This window comes from Nerophis ophidion, linkage group LG01 (genome assembly GCF_033978795.1).
Source record: "Nerophis ophidion isolate RoL-2023_Sa linkage group LG01, RoL_Noph_v1.0, whole genome shotgun sequence".
Lineage (NCBI taxonomy): Eukaryota > Metazoa > Chordata > Actinopteri > Syngnathiformes > Syngnathidae > Nerophis > Nerophis ophidion.
This window is the reverse complement of record NC_084611.1, coordinates 70,511,507-70,537,834: the sequence shown is the minus strand read 5'-3', so window position 1 is coordinate 70,537,834 and position 26,328 is coordinate 70,511,507. Positions and strand designations below refer to the sequence as shown.

Here is a 26,328-nt window from a genome sequence, read left to right as displayed (position 1 = left end):
GAGTCGCAGACGATGACGTCACAAGTGTGAGGGCTCCTCACATATTCACATTGATTTTAATGGGAGCCTCCAACAAAAAGTGCTATTCGGACCGAGAAAACGACAATTTCCCCATTAATTTGAGCGAGGATGAAAGATTCGTGTTTGAGGATATTGATAGCAAGGACTACAAAAAAAAAACAGTTAAAAAAAAAAACGTGATTGCATTAGGACGGATTCAAATGTTTTTAGACACATTTACTAGGATAATTCTGGGAAATCCCTTATCTTTCTATTGTGTTGCTAGTGTTTTAGTGAGTTAAATAGTACCTGATAGTCGGAGGTGTACGTCCACGGGTGTCTTGACGCCAATGTCTCAGGGGAGTCGACTGCAGCTTTATGGGCGGCACAAGCTCAGCTGATCTCCGGTAAGAAGCGACTTTTTACCACAATCTTCTCACCGAAAACTGCTGGTTGACATTCGGTCGGGATCCATGTTCGCTTGACCGCTCTGATCCATAGTAAAGTTTCACCTTCGGGAATTTTGATCAAGGAATCACCGTGTGTGTGTGTGGCTAAAGGCTAAAGCTTCCCAACTCCCTTTTTCTACTTTGACTTCTTCATTATTAATTGAACAAATTGCAAAAGATTCAGCAACACAGATCTCCAAAATACTGTGTAATTATGCTGTTAAAGCAGATAACTTTTAGCTGTGTGTGTGCGCAGCGCTAATATTTCCTAAAAACCCGTGACGTCTTGCGTACACGTCATCATTACACGACGTTTTCAAGACGAAACTCCCGGGAAATTTAAAATTGCAATTTAGTAAACTAAAAAGGCCGTATTGGCATGTGTTGCAATGTTAATATTTCATCATTGATATATAAACTATCAGACTGCGTGGTGGGTAGTAGTGGGTTTCAGTAGGCCTTTAAATCCTACTGAATAGCTCTTAATCTTCTTCCTTTTATGCTATTTCAAATTACCGGTATTGAAATGGGCCTCCTCCATTTTGAAAATGATGACGGGGAAGTGTCACGAGTTTGACCCGGCGGTAATGTAATACTAAGCACTGTACAGTTCATCTAGGGAGGCGAGAGAGCAGCCAGTGATCTTCATGGCAGTTTTTATGACCCGCTGAAGTGCATTTCTCTCTGCCACCGTGCAGCTGGCATACCATACACACATGCGGTATGGCAACACATTCTCTATTGGGCAGCGATAGAAGGACATAAGCAGTTTTTGAGACAGATTGTTCTTTTTGAGGAGTCTCAGGAAGTAAAGTCTTTGCTGTGCCATTTTGAGGTGTTCATACTCCACGACAGGTCTTCCTTGATCTGGATGCCCAGACCCTTTCCACATAGTCCCCATTTATGTACAGTGGTTGGATGTTTATTGTTTTTTTCTTCCGGAAATCCATGATCAGCTCCTTTGTCTTGGTGATGTTTAGGACCAGGCTGTTTTCCCTGCACCACCCAGTCAATAAAATGTTTTTTAAATTCAAGACAAAGTTATATCTTTTTGGGAACACTTTAGTATGGGTAACATATTCTAAGTAACAAAGACTTAATTTAGAGTTATTTGAACACTAGGGGAACATATTTTAAGTAATAAAGACTTAATTTAGAGTTATTTGTTTAGGGTTAGGGTCAGGGTTAGAGGGTTAGGGTTATAATAAGGCCATGCCAAATAAGGCATTAATAAGTACTTAATAATGCCTAGTTAAGAGTCAATATTTTACTAATTTGGATGTTAATAAGCAACTGATTAATGGTGAATATGTCCCCCATACTGGTGCACAAAATGAACCATGCATGAACATCACCTTGTTCAAACAACAAAACCAACAGTGCATAAACTCGCAACAAATTACACACCTGCAAATCAGTCAGCTGTTGCCGTATCCGTAATACGCCGATAGAGAGAAGTTTGTATTTACACGATGAGTCGGGTGTGTTTTGACCTCCGCCGAACCCCTGAGGCCGACTCACCGAACCCCCTGGGTTCGATTAGACCCAGGTTAAGAACCACTGCACTAGGGCCAATTTAGTGTTGCCAATCAACCTATCCCCAGGTGCATGTTTTATGAGGTGGGAGGAAGCCGTAGTACCCGGAGGGAACCCACGCAGTCACGGGGAGAACATGCAAACTCCACACAGAAAGATCCCGAGCCCGGGATTGAACCCAGGACAACTTAGGACCTTCGTATTGTGAGACACATGCACTAACCCCTCTTCCACCATGCTGCCCCAATGAATCATCATCCATCCATCCATCCATTTCCTACTGCTTATTCCCTTTGGGATCGCGGGGGGCGCTGGTGCCTATCTCAGCTACAATCGGGCGGAAGGCGAGTTACACCCAGGACAAGTCACCACCTCATCACAAGGCCAACACAGATAGACAACAGTCACACTCACATTCACACACTGGGGCCAATTTAGTGTTGCCAATCAACCTATCTCCAGGTGCATGTCTTTAGAAGTGTGAAGAATTTAATTGTATTTATCTTTCTAGTTATTATCTATGCTGTACATATTGTTGCATTTGGACAACTGTATTGTTGATAATAGAGGTAAACTATTGGTATTGTTCATAATCAATAGCGCTTTTTCTATTGGTATTTGTATTGTTCCAGTTTTAGTGTAGAAATGCTCAATGTCATTTCTATATTATTATTTATTTCACTAACTGCTTATTTGCTATCACTTTTACGATCATATTTGTACATATCGTATGTGCTGGTGTTGTTCTATTGCTGTTGTTGTTTTTGTCTCTCTGTCTAATCCCCCTCTTATCCCCACAATTTCCCCCTCTGTCTTTCTTTTTTCTCTCTTTCTATCCTGTCCTGCTCCGGCCCGGCTGCACCAAATGATAATATAAATACATGTAGAGGGGGTCCAGACTGAGGCCAAGGACGAAAAAAAAAACTCTTAGCTGTAGCACACAAAAACTGTGTAAGAGGGAATCATCAAAGAACACAAAGTACATACAAAATAATCACGAGTGTCTCAAAGAGCTGCACAAACGACATGCATCAGGTTAAGAATAACCTCAACTCAATGGGAAACAATGAGAAACCTTGGAGGGGACCGCAGATGTAGGACTCCCACCCCTGGGCAATCGGTGCAATTGACGTCAAGTGGATCTAGTTAAAGTTAAAGTACCAATGATTGTCACACACACTAGGTGTGGTGAGATTAACCTCTGCAGGGGAGCAGTGAGCAGCAGCAGTGGCCGTGGCCAGAAATCATGTTGGTGGATTCAACCCCCAATTCCAACCCTTGATGCTGAGTGCCAAGCAGGGAGGTAATGGTCCCGTTTTTATAGTCTTTGGTATGACTCAGCCAGGGTTTAAACTCATGACCTACCGATCTCTGGGTGGACTCTCTAGCCCAGGGGTCACCAACCTATTTGAAACCAAGAGCTACTTCTTGAGTACTGATTAATGCGAAAGGCTACTAGTTTGATAAACACTTAAAAAAATTGCCAGAAATAGCCAATTTGCTCAATTTACCTTTAATAAATATATATATATATATATATATATATATTAAAAAAAGGGTATTTCTTTTTGTCATTTCGTCGTACATTTTTTTTCCTTTTACGGAAGGTTTTTTGTAAAGATTAAATAATGAAAACAACAATTACCTGAACGGTTTAAAGGAGGAGAATTTATGGAACATCACTAGTAATTTTTCCTGATTGAGATTCATTTTAGAATTTTGATGACATGTTTTAAATAGGTTAAAATAAAATCTGCACTTTGTTAGAATATATAACAAATTGGACCAAATCATAATTTCTTCTAGATTTTCCAGAACAAAAATTTTAAAAGAAATTCAAAAGACTTTGAAATAAGATTTAAATTTGATTGTAAAGATTTTCTAGATTTGCCAAAATAATTTTTTTGAATTTTAATCATAAGTTTGAAGAAATATTTCACAAATATATTCTTTGTCGAAAAACAGAAGAATTAAATTAAAATGTATTTATTATTCTTTACAATAAAAAAACATTTTTTTTACTTGAACATGGATTTAAATTGTCAGGAAAGAAGAGGGAGGAATTTAAAAGGTAAAAAGGTATATGTGTTTAAAAATCCTAAAATAATTTTTAAGGTTGTATTTTTTCTCTAAAATTGTCTTTCCGAAAGTTTTAAGAAGCAAAGTAAAAAATTAATTAATTAAAACAAGTGAAGACCATTTCTTTAAAATATTTTCTTGGATTTTCCAATTCTATTTGAGTTTTGTCTCTCTTAGAATTAAAAATGTCAAGCAAAGCGAGACCTGTTTGCTAGTAAATAAATACAATTTAAAAAATAGAGGCAGCTCACTGGTAAATGCTGCTATTTGAGCTATTTTTAGAACAGGCCAGCGGGCGACTCATCTGGTCCTTACGGGCTACCTGGTGCCCGCGGGCACCGCGTTGGTGACCCCTGCTCTAGCCACTAGGCCACTGAACAACTGATGCACAGATGAGTGGTCCACCCCGGGTCCTGACTTTGAACAGCTTGCGAGTCATTTGTGGTCACCTACTAACCGCAGGAGAGGGGGGCAGAGCAGAAAAAATACGGCAGATCAATTGGTCTAAATGGGGATGTATTTAATCAATTAAAGTTTATTTCTATAGCCCAAAATCACGAGTGTCTCAAAGGGCTGAGCAAGCCACAATGACATCCTCGGCTCAGATCCCAAGTCAGGGCAAAAAAAACCTCAACCCAATGGGATACAATGAGACCCCCTCCAAAAAATATATTAATCCAATTAGTATTATTTGCAACAGGATGTGTTCTTTTGAATTCATGTTATCATAGTTGGCCGAGGAACCAAGTATATTTTGGTTTGCAGACTAAAATGAAAAAAAAACAAAAGTACAAATTAAGTAATTAAAACCCCAAATAACCAATGTATTCTTATATCCAACAATAAAACTTGAGTGTTAACATTTTTAAATGTGTCAATGAGTTCCCTATAATTCAACGGACTATAATATGGTTAGCATCTCCCATAAAGTTCAATGGTGCACTTTATGCTTTAAAACCCCAGCAATTAAATCTCAAAAGGAAGATTTTGGGTGTTTTACAAAATGCATTTTTGATAGCTTCTCAGGTGAATGGATTTTAGATTGTGGAAATATACCTAATATTCATATGCCTTACAAGAAGTTCATACGCTGTACAATAAATGCTATCGTAAGGAAAACGTGTTTGTGGCCTATTAAAGTGTATGTTGATTACCACAATCCCCTAAATTGCTGTACAGTGCCAAGCTTTTCAAACACCACAAACAGTTTGTTTTGTCAAGTTTATTCATGTCACAAGAGAGCAGTTAACTTCCATAGCCATTGTAATTATTGAGACCCTTTTACACATCACTGATCAATTTGACATAAGAACAAAGAAAATAAAAAAAAACACTATTCAACTCCTCCGTCAATTAAGTCATGTACACCAGCAATGGACAAAAAAGCTGTGTAGAACCCCAGGAAAACTTGACCTACACAACACACAAAATGCCTTAAAACAAACTATAACATGTCATTTAAGAATAAATTCAACAAAAGGCCCACAAAAAAAACTAAAAACAATAACTAGTATGGTGACTTGTTTGAGGGACTGCTGTAACCTGGAGGCTGTGTTAAATTTTGTCATGTTCCACAACATATACACTAACGTTCGAGTTGAGAAGGTAGTATAAAGAGTGGGAAAAAAACAAGGGGTCTTATTCTGATACTGCTTAATTTAAATGGGGAAGGACTCTTATAAAAGTCACTCTTTTTGCTCAGTTTCCTCCTCAGCCTTTTTCGCTTCAAAATCCACCGCAAATTCATCGTCTTCGGTCACTTCATCATGGACCACGTATGCGACGTATCCATCCTCTCCGTCTCTTTCATCTCCAACTTCAAAGCCTTCCTCTTCCAACTCATTCTCCGGGTTTCCTTCTTCCACGGTTCCTTCCACGCCTGGCTCATTCTCATTCCCTCCTTCCTCCATATTTATTTCCTTGGGTGCTTCTAACTCGGCCAGCTGCTGTGCGGGCACCTCTTCCAATTCGGTCTGTTCTTTAATCGACGTTGTCTGGTCGTCTGTTGCATCCACCACCATCATTTCAGAGGCATCCTCGCCGTCCTGGTTTTTGGTGAATGGGTTTTCTCCCTAGAAAAGGAACAAGGATGTCAGTGAATGCATAGTTTAAAACGTGGCAAATGTTTAGGGCTCAGAAGAGGTCTCTAGATTCTGAGCTGCATGACACCATGTACCTTGAGGTAGCTTTCCAGCTTCTTTCCAATAACCTTATGGTTGACAATGCTGCGTGCAACAGACAGGCTTCCTCTCTTGGCCTGCTCCATCATTCCCTTGGATCACAAAACGGTACCAGTCATTCGTAGAGTCCGTTTTGCGTAACAAAAAGGCATCAACAACAAAGCATACCTTGCGGTTGTAGTTATGGTCATGGGACTTGATGTGTTTCTGAATCATGTGGAGCTCCATTGGAATAAACACATCACATGCACTGCAGTGGGCAGCTTCCACTTTCTTTAAGAAGTGCTCCATCCCGATATCTGCAACATAGTGGATTAAAAAAAAATCAAATAAACATGCAATGAGCAATTGTGTGACATCCCTCACAGCTTATTCTGCTTACCCTTGGTGAGGTCCTGGTCTCGATACACCTGACATATGGCTGCGCTGTGGTTCTCCAGCTGACTTACCATCTGTTGTGTCTTCTCGAACTTGTTGTGCAAGTATTCCTAGAAGGCAAAGGACATGTACATTCATGCATGCGCCTTGGCTTTACAGATGCCATGTCAGCTGAAACTTAACATAAGGTGATTTCGGTCATAGTACAAGTTAACTAAAACCTGCCTACTGGCACTTTGTGGGCATATTATAAAAGGCTTCAAAGGAAATATACAAGTCAGATCATGAAAAAATAGCAGAAAGTGGATCCATACACTCCTAAGAATAATTACTTTGTACCAAATTTAACATCACGGAAGTGGACTTTTCAAACTCTCTGGCTGCTTACACTTTCTTCTACTTTCGCAAGAAATAGAAGTGTGGAAGCACATATTTTATTTTCATCTGGATGGATCAATAAATTAAGCATCAAGCGATGAAAGACATGTACAGTAGTCCCTCACCACATCACGCTTTAAATATTGCGGCTCATTGCCGATTTTTTTAAAGCAAATTTTACAACATATTTGCCCTAATTAAGAATTTTCAAGAATAAAAAATGGCTAAGTGAACTAGAAATATCAACACGAGTAGTACTGGCCACTAGATGAGACCAAACCAATCAGAGTGCGTTGATTTGTATCGTGGCTACTTATTGACTGACTACATTGGATTAAAAGAGTTTAAAAGGAGACCAAAGGGTGTTATTTCATGCTGAGAAGGCAAATATTATGGGGAAAATGTATTTCAAAGGTAGTAACCCATTTTTTTATGCTCACACAATGAAAATATTTTGATTTATTTATAATTAATGGCTCCTACATCCCGGGGATGCATTTTTCCGCAGTCATGTCTTGAACTAATTATCAGCGATAAACTAGGGATTACTGTTGTGACAAAGTGGGCAGTTTATATTACGTTTTTTTAAATTGTACTTTGTTCTTAGTCATAATATACATGAATCTGTACTTTTGATATTGTGCACAGTATAAACAAATTTGTGAAGTTACTGCAGATTTCCACTAGATGCGGAAAGGCAGCAAAAACGCAGACTTTTAGAAGATTGCGCAAATCCGTCCGTAATCACGTGATAATAGAAGTTGTACTAAAGCGAACCACAAGCAGAAGCAAATAAACTCGGTCCTGCCATTAATAGAAGGTGCTGAACGGCAACACAGATGACAGTTTTACCTTGATAAACAACTATTTTTTTGTGGCAAGCAACTATACAACAGTAACATCATCCCTGGCAATTATGTCACAAACACCACTCCCATGTTTTTCTGGTCTCCGTATCAGCTGTTATTTGACACAACCCCCCAAATCCCTATATAGCTGCCCGGGATGTGGCTGCGTATTATTTTTCAATTTGGGACCACCAGAATCAGCACGTCGCCATCCGTTTGTGTAAACGAGGTTTAAATTACAGTCTGAAAACTTTTCACAAGTTAACTTAGTTTTTTGCCGCCTATTGGGACTTTTCCAAGTGTAAAATAGGATCTGCCTTGAAAACTGAGTACTTTATTTTGAAAGTAAACCGGAAAATTTATTTTGTGTTTGTGGATAAATTCCTGTCCCACACAGGCAGATTTTAGCTAAATAGAACAGATTTGTTGCGGCGTCCGGCAAATATATAAGCTCGGTATATATTTAGAGCTGCGTGTGATGGTGCAAGTTGTCAGTCACCTGGAGAAAGTCGGTGGTCGGCTTAGACAGCTGGCCGGCAAGGAACTTGAAGTGGTCCTTGTGGAAGCGACTATCGAGATGACTTTCCATTTCGTCCTTGTAGAATGAGCGAAACTTGCAGATAGAGCATGCAAACATCACCCTGGAAAAGATGAAAATGCAGGCGGTTTCTCTTAATGTAATTGATTGTGCCTGTGCGCCACAGCAACATTTTAGCCGCCACACCTTAAAAATGCATTTTTACGTAAAAACAAAATAAAGTAATATAATGCATTATAGCACCCAGAAGAGACAGAATCTTATGTAACAACCAGCCCAATTCCAACAAGTGGTGCACACACGCCCGTCTCCATCAACAAAGTACATCGTACAAAAAAGCAGCAACAATTGAAAAATAGAGAAAAACGATATGTAGGAAAAAATGTTATGACTATCATTGAAAAACGATATGTAGGAAAAAATATATGTTAATACTATAATTAATAATACCAGATTTGTTTCAAATGTAAGTACTCATTTTTTGCCTTTTTAAAAAGGCAAACCTCCACCACCACAGGTATCTAGATCTAGGCAATCTAGGGGAAACCCTGAAGTGGTCTATACAGTAGAGTGGCAACATGGGCAACACAAATAGCCTGAAAGCAAGCATTATGTTATGTTAAATACTACAGAAAAAAAACATTTCTATTGCCCTTTATATGTAGATAATGAACTACTCACCTTTCCTGGAATCCTCTCTTCTTCTTCATTTTGGCTTTTCTTTTTGTTTGGGACCGAGAAGGTGTTGGTTTGTCCTCTGGATTTGTATTCACATCAGCGCTCTCCTGTTGTTTTGGTGCACCTGAGAGGATGTGCAGAAGTTTAAGTTGTGCCAAGACAGAGCAACACTGAGATGGGTTATATTGCCTAAAATCTATATTGCGGAATACACTGCAGCTTCCTTTAATACCAATTTATATCCCAATATATCATTTGGGGGATAAATGATAATAGAACCATTTCAAAACAGGTTACTAAGGTTCCTAATTTACTTGTGGTAACATACTGCACCACTTCCGGTTGTATTATTTTTTCAAAACTATTATTCTACTTAAATTATTGTGATTAAATTACAGTTACTATCTGGTTACTTTCTGCTGTCACTGTGTACACTTCTGTTTAAGTAATAAGTACTTTTTTCTTCTGTTGTTTGGATACTTAACATTAGTATTGGGCAATACTACACATTTCGGTATCAATCCAATATCAAGTAGTTAAAGGGGCAGTATTGGGCACACCAATGCTAATATTGATACTTAAATTTTCAAAATCATTTAATCATTAATTTTTGAATTATGACTTACTGGTTTTCAAAGACATGCACCTGGGGATAGGTTGATTGGCAACACTAAAAGTTGGCCCTGGTGTGTGAATGTGAGTGTGAATGTTGTCCGTCTATCTGTGTTGGCCCTGCGATGAGATGGCGACTTGTCCAGGGTGTGCCCCGCCTTCCGCCCGATTGTAGCTGAGATAGGCGCCAGCGCCCCCCGCGACCCCGAAAGGGAATAAGCGGTAGAAAATGGATGGATGGTTTAAATCCTTCGGGTTATGCCCTACAGCCCTCCTGTGTCCAGGGCGTTTTTATGTGTGAACAATAACAAAACAAAAGACTTTGTGATGGTAAATCATGTCGAACACTGTATCGACTTGGAACTTTACTACTTAGTACAAATACATTGAAGAGGCCTAGCTTGCAGTTAGCATATCTTTCTACAATGTGTAGTGTCTCATGTTTAGCTATTATTTGTCCTCCAGGGACGATACTTGTAAGAAACAGTTTATCTGCCGCCATGTAGGTGAAGATTGCTGACTAGAAGTGACTTTGCACTGTGGTGGGACATTAGCCGTTGACAAGAATCCTACATTGCGTTTAAGGTACGTTTGTTTCTCTATCGAATTTGCAGGACATGGATAACATTTTATCAATAAGCTTGCAACGATTCGTTGTTACAACGATTTGATTCAAATCAGAATTTATGGTTGGCGATGCGAAATTTGTTTATTTAGAACAAAAAGATCCGGAACGATTCAGTGAGTTGAAACCGATTCAGTAACTTTTTAAATAAATACTGGGTACCGCAGGTGACGTTTCCCATGTTCTTGTTACTTCTTGTAAGAGGACTAGGTATGAATTAATCAGACAAACAATCTAGTAATTGCTAATGCATTCACATCTTACTTGAAAAATGTGCAACAGGCACTTAAGGTTGAATCAACTAGAGAAAACCTTTTTCTGTTTTAATTTTTAGTTTTCAGGTAATGTTCACTAAAAGTCAGGGCTGCAAAAATCAGCCGACATTGTCGACAATATAATAGTCGTGTTTTTCCGGGCGGCTGTGGGTCACTCGCAAAACAACACCAGTGCTAACATATAAAGTTTGTGGATATTTCCCCTTATTCTTATTAAAAAAAATTAGTAACTTGCTCATTTTGTAAAGCGGACCTTGTTTACGTGTGTGTACCAATGATTATCAGACACACTACATGTGGCGAAATTACTCTCTGCATTTGACCCATCACCCTTGATTACCCCCTGGGAGGTGAGGGGAGCAGTGAGCAGCAGCAGTGGACGGGCCCGGGAATCATGACAGTTCATCTGTGATACACGACCATTTAGGCTGGGGGCATGATGTCAGACACGGTGTCAACCTCGTTAAGAGTGTTAGCTTCTACCTTGCTAGCTAGCTAACAAGATTGAGACAAAGTTATGTGAAAAATAACTATCATTTTATCCAAAGTCAGACATCTAAACGTTCTCTACATCGATTCAAGAACGTTTTAAAGCAGTGTCAATTTGCAATGCCAAAAAAAAGGCACCTTAACAAACGCGAACCGCGCACACACACAAATCCACACTGACAGAGAGAGAGAGAGAGAGAGAGAGAGAGAGAGAGAGAGAGAGAGAGAGAGAGAGAGAGAGAGAGAGAGAGAAAGAGAAAGAGAAAGAGAAAGAGAAAGAGAAAGAGAAAGAGAAAGAGGAGGCCAACTAGTTGAATCTTACTTAGTAATACAAATCCATAGATCGATGTAGTGGATGAATTGCATTCCACCCCTAGTCATCAATATGCATAATCTTGATTTAACGATATTATCAAACGTTCTATCCAAACAGATATCAATTATCATCTATACTGACTCGGGCAATGTTATACAGTAGCTATATCATGTCTCGCATAGACTTACATATCAAGTGGGGAAAAACTGTAAACTTACCCGAATCTCCTTCAGCCTTCCGGGAAGAAAAGTACATAAATGTTATTCATCATTTGAAACAGTTTACTGTTAACTGTGGCCATGGTTTAATACTCACTACCACATCTGTAGTACTTGCATTGTCATTGCCATTTTTCTCTTGTTGATCTGTAGAAAACAAAAGTATTAAAAAGTTGACCACGATATGAAAAGGACTACAAAACAAAACACAGTATAGTTACAATGTTACCGTTTGATGCTGCTGATTCGCTGCCCTCAGTCTTGTTAATTTTAGACACTGGTTCATCAGCAGGTGTCATCATCTGCTTTCTCTTCTTTTGGCCATCGTTTTGTGGTTTTGCCTGCTGAAGTCCATCCAAAACAAACTTGAGACAGTGTCAAGAATACTACCTGTTCAGCAAGTATAATCTTAACATTGGCACACCAGCATGGTAGTCAACACACAGCAGGAAAAAAATACTTGTGTTCAACTTCACACTAAAACTAAATCAAGTAAAATTGCAACTGGACACGTTTAACCCCTTAGCATTCCAGTTTTTGGTTGAAATGCCGAAAAAAGGCATTTAACCATTTGGAGCCAGGGGCATACTTTGAAGCTCTTTTGAAAGCAAAAAAAAAAAATTACTTTCAACTCCAACTGTCCAAATGTGTCTACTGCAACTGGCACAGTAGAATAGGAGTTTGAATACATTAGGAAGGATCGTCTTTATCGTTTTCTGAAATATATTATTTCAAAATAACTACTCTAAACTTGCCAGCCAAAGATTGAGTCCTTACCAAATCCTATTTAAAATTTGACAAGGATTATATAGAAAAAGTGTATTTCAGGTAGGGTTTTCTAAAGTTAGGATCAGGAGTTGCAAAGGTGTTCGTTTTGGAGACACTTGGTCACAGTCAAAGTCTTTACTAACTATATTATATACAAACAAAACTCCATAGCGTCCTGACACACTATCCTGTCTTTCAACACACTTCTGTTATGACAGGTTGCAAAATAAAGTATTTAAAAGGCACAACATTAATACGCAGTCCATGTTGTATTTTGCTCCAGTTAGGCACGAGTTCTAAAGCTATTTTGTCAACCATAAAGCAACATATCGGTGTGTTTACAATTTCAATGGCTGTTTAATGTGCCAATCTTCATCAAGATTGGATACATCTTAAATAAAATTGGATGTATTTGGTTTGAGTTATTTACATTAGAACAGTGGATAGTAAATTTTGGGGCACGGCAGCTATTGGCTAATGTTCCACAGAAAATGAGGTAAACAGTTTTCTATTAGTTGGACCAGGTGTCAATCACAGTTCAGAGTTGTTTTGGGAGGGGACACTGTCTGACTAAATCATGCATGCTTATGTTCAGCAAGAAGTGGAATATAAGCACATTTGACAAAAATCATAAGGCTACTTGTGGACTAAAGATTTTGCTGAAGTATATTTACTGGCTCATTGATGTTAAAGGGGCCATTTTTGTCAGTGATTTGTTTGCATTTGGAACACTGAGGCTTCACTGTTAGATTTAGTTTGTTTGTGAGGGTCTAACATTAATGTTTATCGAGCCTGCAGTTATTGTATTTTAGAATGATGTTTATCAAAATAAGCTTTTCAAAGGAGGTATGATATGCATAGCCACGCCAAAAGGGGGTGGCAACGAACCCCAGTTTCATCATTGAAACAGGCGGATGGGTTGTTGAAACTTTAATTTGGTAAACTACCACTGGAGTGGAAAAACAAGTTGCCTCCATATTGTAGCTATAAGATATATCTGAAGTATGACAACAAAATACTTAAAAAGTTTGCAAGTAAAGAGATATGATCAAAATAGTATCAATCTCACAGAAATTCCCAAGCAATTTTGAAAAATAATGACGAGCCAGACACATCTATGTGTGACGTAGAGGTAAGAACCGCAGATCCCTTCCGCACCAAAAACAATGCAAATCAAGCAAACTTTGTGAGAGCCAACAACGACTACTTTGGGACAAATGATGGTCCAGAATCTTACATTGTTATTGATCCTGAATCTAAGGAGGATTATCTACAAGTTCTGCTAAACAAATCCAGCTTCAGTGAAACTCTAAGGATTATGTAGCTGTATTGCTGAGTGCTAAAAAAGAAAAACAAACATAACAAATTACTTTGATGATGACTGATAAGATGTCCATTTCTTGTTTATATCAAGAATTAATCATGATTCACACGAAGGGTTAACAAGGAAGTCTCCCTGCAGAGACTTTCTTCGGTTGTGCGTGTTTTTCTCCATAAATTAAATGTCACAGATGAACAACTTCTAGATTTATGGCTAAATCTTCATAATATCCACATGAGAGGAAAGACTTATAATCTACAATAACTTCAACAAGCCGAGATGCAATGATGCAGGGGCAGCAGAGAGGGCTACTTGTGTTATCAAAAGCGCCGCAAAAAAAAAAGGAGTTGGTCTGCGTTGACTTTTATAATAATATCACTAATATTTGGTTAATATTCATGTCATTATATGTATATAGATTGTTGGCGGAATTTGGTTGGTTATTTAGAGGTTTGTGGGTGGTATAGAGAGCCGCCATTGACAGATTTTTTATGTATTTATGACTAAGAATCCATAAAAAAACAAAACATATGTGTTTATGTCTTAGAGATTGTAAATGATAAAGCACATGTCTCTCTATTTTTTATGTATTTCTAGTATGACTGAACTGAAAACATGGTCAAAGTGCAGAAGCGTTACTCCAGTGACATCAATCTCCGGAAATAACCGAAGATATTCGAAGCGGAATATTCAAAATGGCTGACTAAATTTGTGCCATTTTGTATTTTCACAAACATTGCAAATTGTAAATACAATTGGATATGGTTTACTGGACACAACAAAACACAATTAAGCATATGAAGTTAACTTGTTTTTCCACTCTATTGGTATATTAAAATGGGCCACGCCAGGACATTTTTGTTCTAATAACTTCGATTGAGTGCCTCTATGTAGCCATTGTTTGTATGAATTAAAAAACCTGTAGATGAAAACGTACAAAATCTAAAGAAGAAAATACTGACTTAAAGGGGAACTGCACTTTTTGGGGGAATTTTGTCGATTGTTCACAATCATTTCAAGACACAAGAACACTTTTTTTTAGGATTTTAAAGATAAAAAACACTTATAAATACGGCTAATGGGAGTCACTGTTGTAGCCGTTAAAGCCCTACAAAACAACTTTAATCAAAACCCTCAATCAACGTGTATACACACTGCAAGTATATATATTGTGCTAACAAACACGTTCATAACATTATGTGTAATTTGTTTTATATTTACTGTATTTTGGTCATTTTATGCATTGCCGAAATTTATTTCCTCGGTGCATTTATTTCCGTTTCCATAGCAGCACACTTCTGACTTTCGGCAACAAATGAGGGTTCCTACTTTGGAGTAACAAACGCGAGTGTGTTGTAATCATGGTAGATGTGGTAACAGACAACAAATTTGACTATTTTTTGGACAAATGGGGATTCACAAACTTATCTTTTTCAACCTGAAAATACAGAGGATGGACTGCTGCTTATAGAAGGGAGCATAAACACCAACATTGAAGCAAAGAGAAAGAGAGGTCTATGTGACTTGAGGGTATAAATGTGGAATTTGGAGCCAAGCTATGTGGACATATAAGGCGTGCTTACCCAAAGTTAACTTGAAAAAACTTCCCCTGCGAGCGGGACCAAACAGACAACTGTCCATCAAGTGAGTCACTATAATATTGATCATGCCTGTAATTACAACTACATACACTGTCAAGCTAGCTGTGTACAAACAAAACATTAACTATGTGTAATAATTCACAAATACTGTAATATAATTGTTCATGTTTTTCAGTCAATACAAGTTGGTCTGCTATCGCTGGCTCATCTCTTTCCGTAGCATGCCGCCCCAAGACGACGTCTTACTACGCTAGAAAAAAAAAATTAGATCCTCAATGTTCGCTCTTCCAATAACAATTTTGCTACAGTTTGGTTACTATACAAGTTATTGAGCGTAAATTAAGTATTGTTGGCGGTTTTTGGATGCATTTTTAAAGTGATTTAGCGGTAGAATACATTGATCCCATTAGCTACATTGCCAGCCATCAAGAACAAATATGTTACAAATTAGAATGCAAAAAAACACTCTTTCGTCTTATCGCCCATTAGAATTGTGATTGATAGGCTAAATTCCCCAAAAAAGTGCAGTTCCCCTTTAACCCTTAAGAAGGGCAGTAGTGTTCCATGAGGAACTTGTCATTATGTTAAATGTAACAAAGACTGGGAAGTGTGTTTGGGAGCAGGTTATGTTTTAAACGTGATGGCAGTGTGACAGGCTGGCTTGCCAGTTATAGAGAAAGGTGGGAATCAGAATGGGCTCTTGCCCAGTATCTGAGGAGGGCTTCCAAGTTTGGCAGGAGGTACTTACTTTGTTGAGGGGTCTCTTGCGGCCTCGCTGGCGGCCAGCTCGTGGGCCCCCTCCAAAGTGCCTCCCAGGAAAGTCGTGGGGACCTTGGGAGGGACCCTGATGGAAACCTCCACCGTCACAGTACATGCGGTTGGACAGGAGGGATGGGAGCTTGCCTCTACCACCTAGTTGAGAGTGGCCGCCTCCCCGCCCACCAACTCCCCCTAGCAGCATGGGGTCTGACCTGAAGCTCCCAAACCCTCCTCCAGATCCTCGACCCCCAGCACCTCCACCCCTTCTGGGGGAACGTCGGCCCGCTCCGGCCCATCCCCCACCATTAGAGCCACCGGTGAAGGACTCCCTCATATTCTGTCGCATTTTAGCGACTCCAAAGGAAGAGGAGAGGCTGTTGAAGCTGCCTCCCCCTCCTAGCCCCATACCCCCTCCGAAGCCGGAGCCTCCTCGCTGGCCCAACAGCATGTTGTCGCCGCGGCCATCGCCACAACCATAGCTACTGCCACCCGATCTGTAGAGATCTCGGGAGGAGGAGAGCGAGTCGAAAGACTCGAACTGGCCAAACCTGCGGGATGGAGGGAGAGGATGGTTGATAGAGAAGAGCAGAGAGCGAGGGAGGAGGCAAGGAGGGCAGCCAGGTTTGGATTTCTCCACCTGATATTCATTCGCCTCCATAGTCTCAGTTTTCTTGTCAGCTCACAAGGCCAGGAAAGACCAAAACAAGACTAGAGTCTGCTTGCAGCATCTTACAGTAAAACAGAGGAATCAGCTGTGACGATATATTATCAGTAACTCTTCCAACTACATTTTTCAGTTGGAGCTCACAGAGTATTCCCACTATTTACATCTTTATTAAGGATGAGCTGTGAGTACTTCAGCAGATCAAACAAGCCAATGATACTTTGATTGTGGCAAGTACAAACAAGTTGTGGGCGTTTTTTTTATAGGTACAGCAGACAGCATTCAATGATTAACTTGTAGTACTGAAAGGTCAACGCCTCTAAAAACTCATCATTTTTGTGAAACCTAAAACCAGAGTGCAAGGTTAGGTCACATGATGAGAACAACATGTGTGTGTGTAAATTTTAAATAGCTAAATAATGGACAGCACTAAACGAGCGAGTTAACATACTAGAATGCAAAGTAGATAAACAATGGCCTGTAGTGCCGAAACCGCTTCACTAACTAACCCAGAGGACGCTTAGTGGGCGTAATAAAACGACCTGTGATGTCATGACATTCAATTTGTCCCTTTTTGTCTCAAAAATAAAATCATGGAAGGTTTTTTAAATGGGGCAATATCACAGTATAAAAAACAGCTGATTCAATCTAATATAAAGCATACTTTTCACGACCAATAACATGGCCAACAAAACAAACGTTTATGGCCAATTGTACAAATCTGAACCCTCCATAATCACCCTCTCTTAATAATTATATTCTTGATTTATGCTTTCGCAAAAAGAAGGAACAAGTTAATATAAAACAGCTTACCTGTCACCGCGGCCCCCTTTCATACCCCCCTCCAATTGTGTGAGCATGTCCAAGCGCTGATTAATCTTGGCGATGACTTCGTCTGCGTGGTTTCCCTTTTGTGGAAGGATAGAGGACCCCGAGAGCCTCCTCTTGGAGTTGCTGTCTCCGAACCCGCCAAACCCCGACATGGAGTTCTTATAATTTCCACCAAACAAATCAAAGTTCCCAGAGCCTAATAATAGAAACATGAAACTGCATGATTAACACCATTCTCTCATTTACACATTTTATACAACAATTTGAAATGTCATATTAGGCAACTTAACACTAAAGATCAAAATCTATATTGCGATGTATATGGCAGCCTCATCCATCCATTTTCTACCGCTTATTCCTTTTTGGGGTCGCGGGGGAGCGCTGGCGCATATCTCAGCTACAATCGGGCGGAAGGCGGGGTACACCCTGGACAAGTCGCCACCTCATCGCAGGTCCAACACAGATTGACAGACAACATTCACACTCACACACTAGGGTCAATTTAGTGTTGCCAATCAACCTATCCCCAGGTGCATGTCTTTGGAAGTGGGAGGAAGCCGGAGTACCCAGAGGGAACCCACGCATTCACGGGGAGAACATGCAAACTCCACACAGAAAGATCCCGAGCCTGGGATTGAACCCAAGACCGCAGGACCTTCGTATTGTGAGGCAGACGCACTAACCCCTCTTCCACCGTGGCAGAGGGTTAGTGCAAATGGCAATATATATCACAACATATCATTTAGCGCGTAAATGATGATAAAATAATTTCAAAAGTTACAAAAGCTCCGAAGGAGGAGCGTCAACAGATGGAGTTAAACTGTTTAAATAATTTTCGGACTTTGCTTAAACTAACAATGGATCAGTATTTCATCATCTGTGGATCACTAGTACAACAACACCAGAAATGTGTCCTGTGAAAAACCGTACGACGGGAATTTTCTAAAAATAACAAAAATTTCTTTGGTGAATTATGTATACGCACTATACCAGTGGTATTTAACTCTTCGATAGCAAACTACTAAACGATATAAGCTAAAACTGTATGTTACTTTATATTAGAGAAAGAATGCCCCACAACTCGAGGATAGAGAAAAAGGACCTTATTGACCATGGTGTCAGTGTAGACTACAATGGTGGATGCTCGCAAATTTTCGGGACAGCATATCTCAAATACACATCAACAGGAGCCAATAGGTAAGAAAAGTTGGTTTTGCATAATATTGTGAAACAAAACACTAGCTGATGTCTCCTAATTGGTACCATTTTGGGGCCCTTATAAAGTTTTGGGCTTGCTTGTTAACGTCATCTTGTAGTGCACACATGTCTCTTATGTGTGACTGCCATCTACCAGTCACACTTATCATTACATGTACCAAATATAATTGCTTCGAGGTCAGTAAGCACAAAAAAATTAATCTGTACATTAGGTCCAACGTCAAGTTTTGAGAAAATGAAACGATTTTAAGTGTGCCTTATAGTCCGAAAAATACGGAATGCTGAAATATGTATCCCTTTCTAACTGTATGTGTGATTAATGAAATTAGTTCTAATTTACAAGCTTTGTTGTGGATGATGTTAAATGTGTACATAATAAACTGTATTATACGAGTTCATTGGTTAAGGAAAATGACTAAATTACATTCAAAATCAAATTCCAGGATGTTATATTACTTATTTCCATCCATCCATCCATCTTCTGATAATGAAAAATTAACAACAATGAGAGCATTTTAAAACTTTGCCACACTCAATTACACCTATTTGACTGATTAACATTATCATCACAGCATTTATTCGGAAAGTATAAATAACGACAAATGAAGATAGAATACTTAATACTGCAATAGGTTAGTGTAAAAAAAAAAAAAAAAAATTTACATTTTCAGAATGTGCTTGCTCTATATTTAAAAAAAGAAAACAACCTGAGGTTGTCTTTATTTTTAAGTTATCCTGCCATGAATTTTCGAGTTCGGCCTACTTGGGTATAGATTTTCTTATATGTGGCCCCTGAACTAAAATGAGTTTGACAAACCTGAGCTAAACCATCCATGAGTGTCATGGTTTCCCACAAAATTGACTCACAGAACACCACCACCTCTAGTGTTTTGGCAGATCACTGCACGACATGCTCTCGGCAACAACACAAAATTTAGGCGCTGAAATCATAATCCGTGCTTAACAAATGACTAACAGTGGAACCCCGATTTACATACGCCTGTATGTGCGTCCTTTTCGTTTTATGAACCTTTCCATTGCATTGAACATACCTCTGTGTGCGAACCATGTCTCGGCATACAAAACATTTCATTCAGTCATTAATTTTGCATGGCCCCTGAAACAAATCGGAGGGTGCCATTTTAACGACATTGCTTCCAGTACACGTGGGCATTACCATTTTAAAGAGGCCAGGCCCCCTATGTCACATCCTGTACGCAAGAGCACGGCCATTTCAAAGAGTTTCGACGGAGAGCTGCGATTGTGACGCGTTTATTTACACAATTGTTGTAACCTGCGCCGGTCATAGCTATGCCAACTTGTTTTAAAAATCACTTTGTGTGATCAGAAACGCTTTATATGTACAGTCTCACTGTATACCTTCGGCTTTGAGCTTGCGTTTTAGCTAGTTAGACTGTGATTTGCAGCTCCTTCAATTCAAGGATTTAGTTTAGTTAGTTTTTAGTTGTGATGAGACTGAAAAAGATGAACCGGCGGACCTTTACTACAGCAATGAGGTGGCGACTTGTCCAGGGTGCACCCAACCTACCGCCCGAATGTAGCTGGGATTGACTCCAGCAGCCCCGCAACCCCAAAAGGGAGAAGCGGTAGGAAATGGGTGGATGGATTGCCTCGCTCATAACACTAACAGGGACTATGTGAAGCCAGTGCTCGTTAATCACTTTAAAACTCCCAGAGTGTTAAACAATTCCACAAATATTTAGACAAATGATTTTCAACATGTGTCCTATACTGTGAGCAGTGCACTGTTCTTTGTAGTATGTGCATAATCTATTATTTCCACTTGTCATATTTATTTCTAGTTAAAAATGACAAGACATTTTACGGTTTATCATTACAGCATATTACTGTAAAAAGAAAAAAAAAACCTACCATTTTTGTGCGTAAAAATTCTGGCGCATGGTCAAGATTGTACCACCTCTGCCTCAATTTGAGCCAGGAAAATCCCTGCTTACTGTTTTTTAGAATTAGAAAGTGCAATAAAACATGTTTTACATCACATAGTCAATAATAGTGATTAATACCATGATTTAAATTTTGTTAAAAATAATTATTATTTTGGCCATAACCATCACCATAGCTTATACTTTGTATAGTGTGGGTATATTACCTGGATATAACCCTTATGCAGGACAATTAATTATATGTTTTATAGAGCCCTGATTGGTATAGTCTAAATTAGAGATTCTGTAGTACACTAGATGGTGCTCCATCCAGTGAAACGCCAAAGATTTTATTAATTATTTAAGTACCATGTTTTAATTTTCCTATATTCAAACAGTGTTGCTGTTCAAACTTGGGGGTTAGTAGTAGTAAATATGCTTGTTAATTTATATTTCGGCATTGTTTTTAATGAACACTTAGTCCTACTATGCTACTGTATTTTAATGTTTCTCATTCTAATGGTAATTGGGTCCCGTTTACACTAAGCCGGATAAGGTTATCCAGGGTAAATCCCACTTAACCTTATTCGTGTCCACACACACAACAATGACACTGTTTAAGACCCCTTCCCCCGCAATGCGACCTAGTACGCATGCACGGAAAACGCGTACATCATACTCACCTCCAGCGTTGCTTTGTGTGAAAATTCTTCAATTTAACTTATCTGAACAATATCCAGGGTTGTGGTATTTCAATTAACTGGAATCCAGTGTGCTGTGGAGCCCTATTGTAGTGAATCACACCTGAGCAATCATAAATTAATCAAATATTTTATGGACATGTAAAAAATTTGATTAAGAACATTTTACATCAATCAAACTAGGGAACTAGATATGTGGTCAGAACACATTCTTTTGCCTTCATCTTAATTGTCCATTTGTTTTTTGTGACTTTATATACTCTGGACTTTGATGTTGAGTCTGCGACAGACATGGAGGGCAACTGATACAGCCTGCTTTGCCAGTCCAAATGCATTTTCTGTTTTCCGTAGACTTCCCTCGACGACAGGAAATACAAAACACACGCTACCTTTTTTTTTAAATTACATCCATGGGAACTCGCATTCTCGTTGTCTCTTCTTCTACAAATGGACAACATTTTTCAGTAAGTAGAATCACAGCTGACCTGGACATTTGAAAGTTCTCTTGCCGTCTGAGTGTTGTAGCCGAAATATCTGCAATCACTTTCACGTAAAGTATTCAGGTGTGATTTTCACAAGCTTCTGTATATGTAGTAGAAGGAAAAACACAGACATGTCTGGATGACTCGCCTTCATCTTTCCAGTGGTTAGTTCCGGTTGTTATGAAGTTGGCTGTGGCGCGTTCTTTCTGCCGTCACTTCCGAACTCAGTTTGTAATCGATCAATGAGTCCATACAAAGCTAAGAGCGGGAGATTCAAGAAATACACGGAACACCTACCCGTGTAAAAAAATTATCCGAGAACGGGGACCATAAACGATGGTTTAGCGTGGCTGAATCAGGGCTTAGACTAAATAATTATTCGTTTAAGGCAGGCCTGGGCAATTATTTTGACTCAGGGGGCCAAATTTAGACAAAAAAATGTGTCTTGGGGGCCGGTTTATCTGATTTTTAGGAACACTAATACAAAACCTCGCAATAATGTCTGAATGCTAAAAATGTTATGACACACCGCCTTAAAAAACTGAATGAAATTTTACGTTTCTTCACTGAATGAAACACCCAGAATATACATGAAAATAAAGAATGAGGGATTTACAGTATTAACTATGAAGGATAAAACACTGAATATTGACAACATATGAACATCACATCCCCTCTCGATCGACATATTTTACAATCTAGCGAAACGTAACAAAAACGGCAACAAACAGCAAAATATGAACGCGAAGGGTAAAAAAAAAAACGCACCTATTATCTGATTTATCACTAAGCTTTAGAACTTTGTTGTAAAAATCTCCTTACGCGTCTGTCCCAGACACCCGCATTTCAGACTGACCGCTCTGGAAACACTACCCACTCACACTGCTTGGTGCCTCATCTGAGCTGCTGTGATTTAGATTACTATAGTAACTAATTAGATTACCCATCCATCCATCCATCTTCTACCATAGTAACCAATTCCATTACCATAGAAACCAGTATATCATGCAAAACCGCAGATTAATACTAGTTCAATACTTACGGTCATTTGAAAACATAACTGCACATCATAATGGCAGCTACAGTTTTCATCTTAGAGATCTAAAAAAATTATTTGGGAATGTCCGGCGGGCCAGATCAAAACACTTAACGAGCCTTAATTTGCCCAGGTCTGATTTAAGGGGTTATCCGGCTTAGTGTAGCCATAGCCTTAGAGAGCAAAGTGTTTTTTTGGGGTTATACTTGGTGAACAAAAGTTTGAGAATCCCTGGTCCAAATGAACTGGCTTTGTGTAAACATAATGCAGTTTTTGGAATTCAAAGAGGACAGCACGGTGAAACAGGGGTTGGTCCATGTGCCTCACAATATGAAGGTCCTGAGTAGTCCTGAGTTCAATCCCGGGCTCGGGATCTTTCTGTGTGGAGTTTGCAAGTTCTCCCCGTGACTGCGTGGGTTCCCTCCGGGTACTCTGGCTTCCTACCACCTCCAAAGACATGCACCTGGTAATAGGTTGATTGGCAACACTAAATTGGCCCTAGTGAGTGAATGTTGTCTATCTGTGTTGGCCCTGAGATGAGGTGGCGACTTGTCCAGGGTGTACGTCGCCTTCTGCCCGATTGTAGCTGACATAGGCACCCGTGCCTCCCGCGACCCCAAAGGGAATAAGCGGTAGAAAATGGACAGATGGATGGATGGCCATATACTTCATTTTTTTCTCGTAATAAATGCACACGACCAACATTGAAATTATATTTTAAACAAAATGACTTGAAAGCCAGGAGTGCAAATTGAATGATGATGTAATCCTGGGTTCAATCCCAGGCTCGGGATCTTCGTGTGTAGTTGGCATGTTCTCCCTGTGACTGCGTGGGTTCCCTCCGGGTACTCCTGCTTCCTCCCACCTCCAAAGACATGCACCTGGGGATATGTTGATTGGCAACACTAAATTGGCCCTAGTGTGTGAATGTGAGTGTTGTCTGTTTATCTGTGTTGGCCCTGAGATGAGGTGGTGGCCTGTCCAGGGTGTACAACGCCTTCCGCCCGATTGTAGCTGAGATAGGCACCAGCGCCCCCCCCCCCAACCCCAAAGTGAATAAGCGGTAGAAAATGGATGGATGGATGGCCGGCCATGTCCTTAATTTTTTTTCGGAATAAATGCACACGATCAAAATTTAAATTGCATTTTAAACAAAAGATTTGAAAGCCAGTAGTGCAAATTGAATAATGATGTAATCCTGGCTTCAATCCCAGGCTCGGGATCTTTCTGTGTGGAGTTGGCATGTTCTACCTGTGACTGCATGGGTTCTCCGGCTTCCTCCCACCGCCAAAGACATGCACCTGGGGATAGGTTAATTGGCAACACTAAATTGGCCTACTGAGTGAATGTGAGTGTTGTCTATTTGTGTTGGCCATGAGATGAGGTAGCGACTTGTCCAGGGTGTATGCCGCCTTCCGCCCGATTGTAGCTGAGATAGGCATCAGCGCCTCCCGCGACCCCAAAGGGAATAAGCGGTAGAAAATGGACAGATGGATGAATGGCCACATCCTTCATATTTTTTTTGTAATAAATGCACACGATCAACATTGAAATTGCATTTTAAACAAAATGACTTGAAAGCCAGGAGTGCAAATTGAATAATGATGTAATCCTGGCTTCAATCCCAGGCTCGGGATCTTTCTGTGTGGAGTTGGCATGTTCTCCCTGTGACAGCGTGGGTTCTGTTGTAGGCACAATACCAATGTGAGCAATTTGCAAAATGCGCAACCGCATTTTGCAAATTTGTATAATGCGCAGTCTTTTTGCAAATTGCTTCCAGCTATATATTTGAATAATGTGTGGTGCACATTTTGCAAATCAATGGGTGCAAATACATGTTGTTGGTGTCAAAATAATTTATCAAATACTAATGTAAATCTAATCCTTTGTAGTCGGGACAATATAATTGAGTATTGCCCTCAAATCAGTCCAATCCTAACCCTAACCACTATACGGTGTACATCCACGACTAAACTACTACCACAACTTAGTTTACTATTTATAAAATATAATAACGTAGGGTTACTGTCCAAACCATCCACAAAATCTCGTCTTGCGATATGCAAATTGCCTGCGCACAATTGGAAATAACGTATAATTTGCAAAGTACGCGAGATTGGTGAAATGCTTACAACAGTTCCCCCCGGGTTCTCCGGCTTCCCCCCACCGCCAAAGACATGCACCTGGGGATAGGTTGATTGGCAACACTAAATTGGCCCTAGTGAGTGAACGTGAGTGTTGTCTATCTGTGTTAGCAACTTGTCCAGGATGTACACCGCCTTCCACCCGAATGCAGCGGAGATAGGCTCCAGAACCCCCCCCGCTACCCCAAAAAGGGACAAGCGGTAGAAAATGGATTGATGGAATTTAAAGACGCATTGCTTACCTCTATTTCCAGACCCCCCTCCTCCGCCGCCTCCACCCCAATTGGAAAAACCTACAAAATGCAAGAAATAAGTGCCCAATTATGTCTAAATATAAACATACTGCAATCAATCGTGGTTGAAGAATAGCAACTTAAGTACGTGCTTGGAAGCGGGAAAAAAATTTATCAAAACGAACGATCTCGTTAAAATGTGTTGTTCGTGCAGGTAAAAGGGTAAATGGTGGAGACATTTTGTCCGGGCAGCCATTTTAATATCCAACCAAACCTTATTGTTTGAAACTGTTGCGTAATTCATTTTTATTAAAATAATCATGATAGCTATTCAAATTGTTAGCTAAGCTAACAATGAACCATCGCGGCATCCCGGTCGGTTAGCTTAGCATTAACTTGATGACGAAGGACCTAACAAACAATTAAATCGACTGATTAGCCCACCGTTGCATTAAAATACGACATATTTAGTCGACGTTGTTTTATTTTGTGTATTTCACTCAGCGTGAATTTGACTTTCAAATTAGCTCGCTCGCACACGCGCTGCGACGGGCGTAGTACTTAGCACGTTGCTAACTAAAAAAGCTAACCGAAAGCAGAAATTATATGCACAATATACGATGAAAATAAGCACAATTTATATTCACCTGAGCCGTAATTTCTTCCATCCATTGTTTTTTTTAGCGTTTTATCTCAACAATCCTGCGAATACGAGGTAAAATGAAGGCGATCGTCGTCTTCTTCGTCCTCCTACACAACGGCAGACGCTGGTAGTCACGTGACTATGGCGACGACCGCGCGTTGCCAAACGGGAATTTACAAATTATCGTAATCAGAAGCTTAGAAGTATTTTTTTCCCCGAACAAAATCGTACATACACAACTGAACGTTTCCCGAGACTATTTGCTGCAGTAAAGTACGAAAATAAATTACTCCAGACTATATATAGTGTGGTTTACAATGCAGTTTTACTCGAATAAACAGCACTGTTGCTAAAAAAAGGTTCACATTAAACAATGCACACTATGTATGTATAGTGTATTTTTTTGCTAATATCCATGTATTGT

At 39.7% G+C, this 26,328-nt stretch overlaps 1 protein-coding gene across 3 annotated transcripts; it reads right to left on the bottom strand.

Moving 5' to 3' along the window:
* Nucleotides 1–5,271: 5,271 nt before the first annotated feature.
* Nucleotides 5,272–26,066, bottom strand: akap8l (A kinase (PRKA) anchor protein 8-like). Of its 3 annotated transcripts, none has more exons than XM_061909863.1 (13): nt 25,909–26,066; nt 25,271–25,321; nt 17,526–17,739; nt 16,038–16,596; nt 11,829–11,943; nt 11,718–11,746; nt 11,600–11,615; nt 9,068–9,188; nt 8,348–8,489; nt 6,627–6,732; nt 6,413–6,543; nt 6,241–6,336; nt 5,272–6,136 (listed from the first exon to the last, which is right to left on the bottom strand). In XM_061909863.1, exons 1-13 carry the CDS (start codon nt 25,931–25,933, stop codon nt 5,750–5,752), a joined length of 1,992 nt encoding a protein of 663 aa, XP_061765847.1. In that variant the 5' UTR covers nt 25,934–26,066; the 3' UTR covers nt 5,272–5,749. The 3 variants fall into 3 exon arrangements, with proteins under 3 accessions (XP_061765847.1, XP_061765846.1, XP_061765848.1); XM_061909862.1 differs by having other exon boundaries at nt 11,697–11,746; nt 25,909–26,065; XM_061909864.1 differs by lacking the exon at nt 25,271–25,321 and having other exon boundaries at nt 11,697–11,746; nt 25,909–26,061.
* Nucleotides 26,067–26,328: the final 262 nt, after the last annotated feature.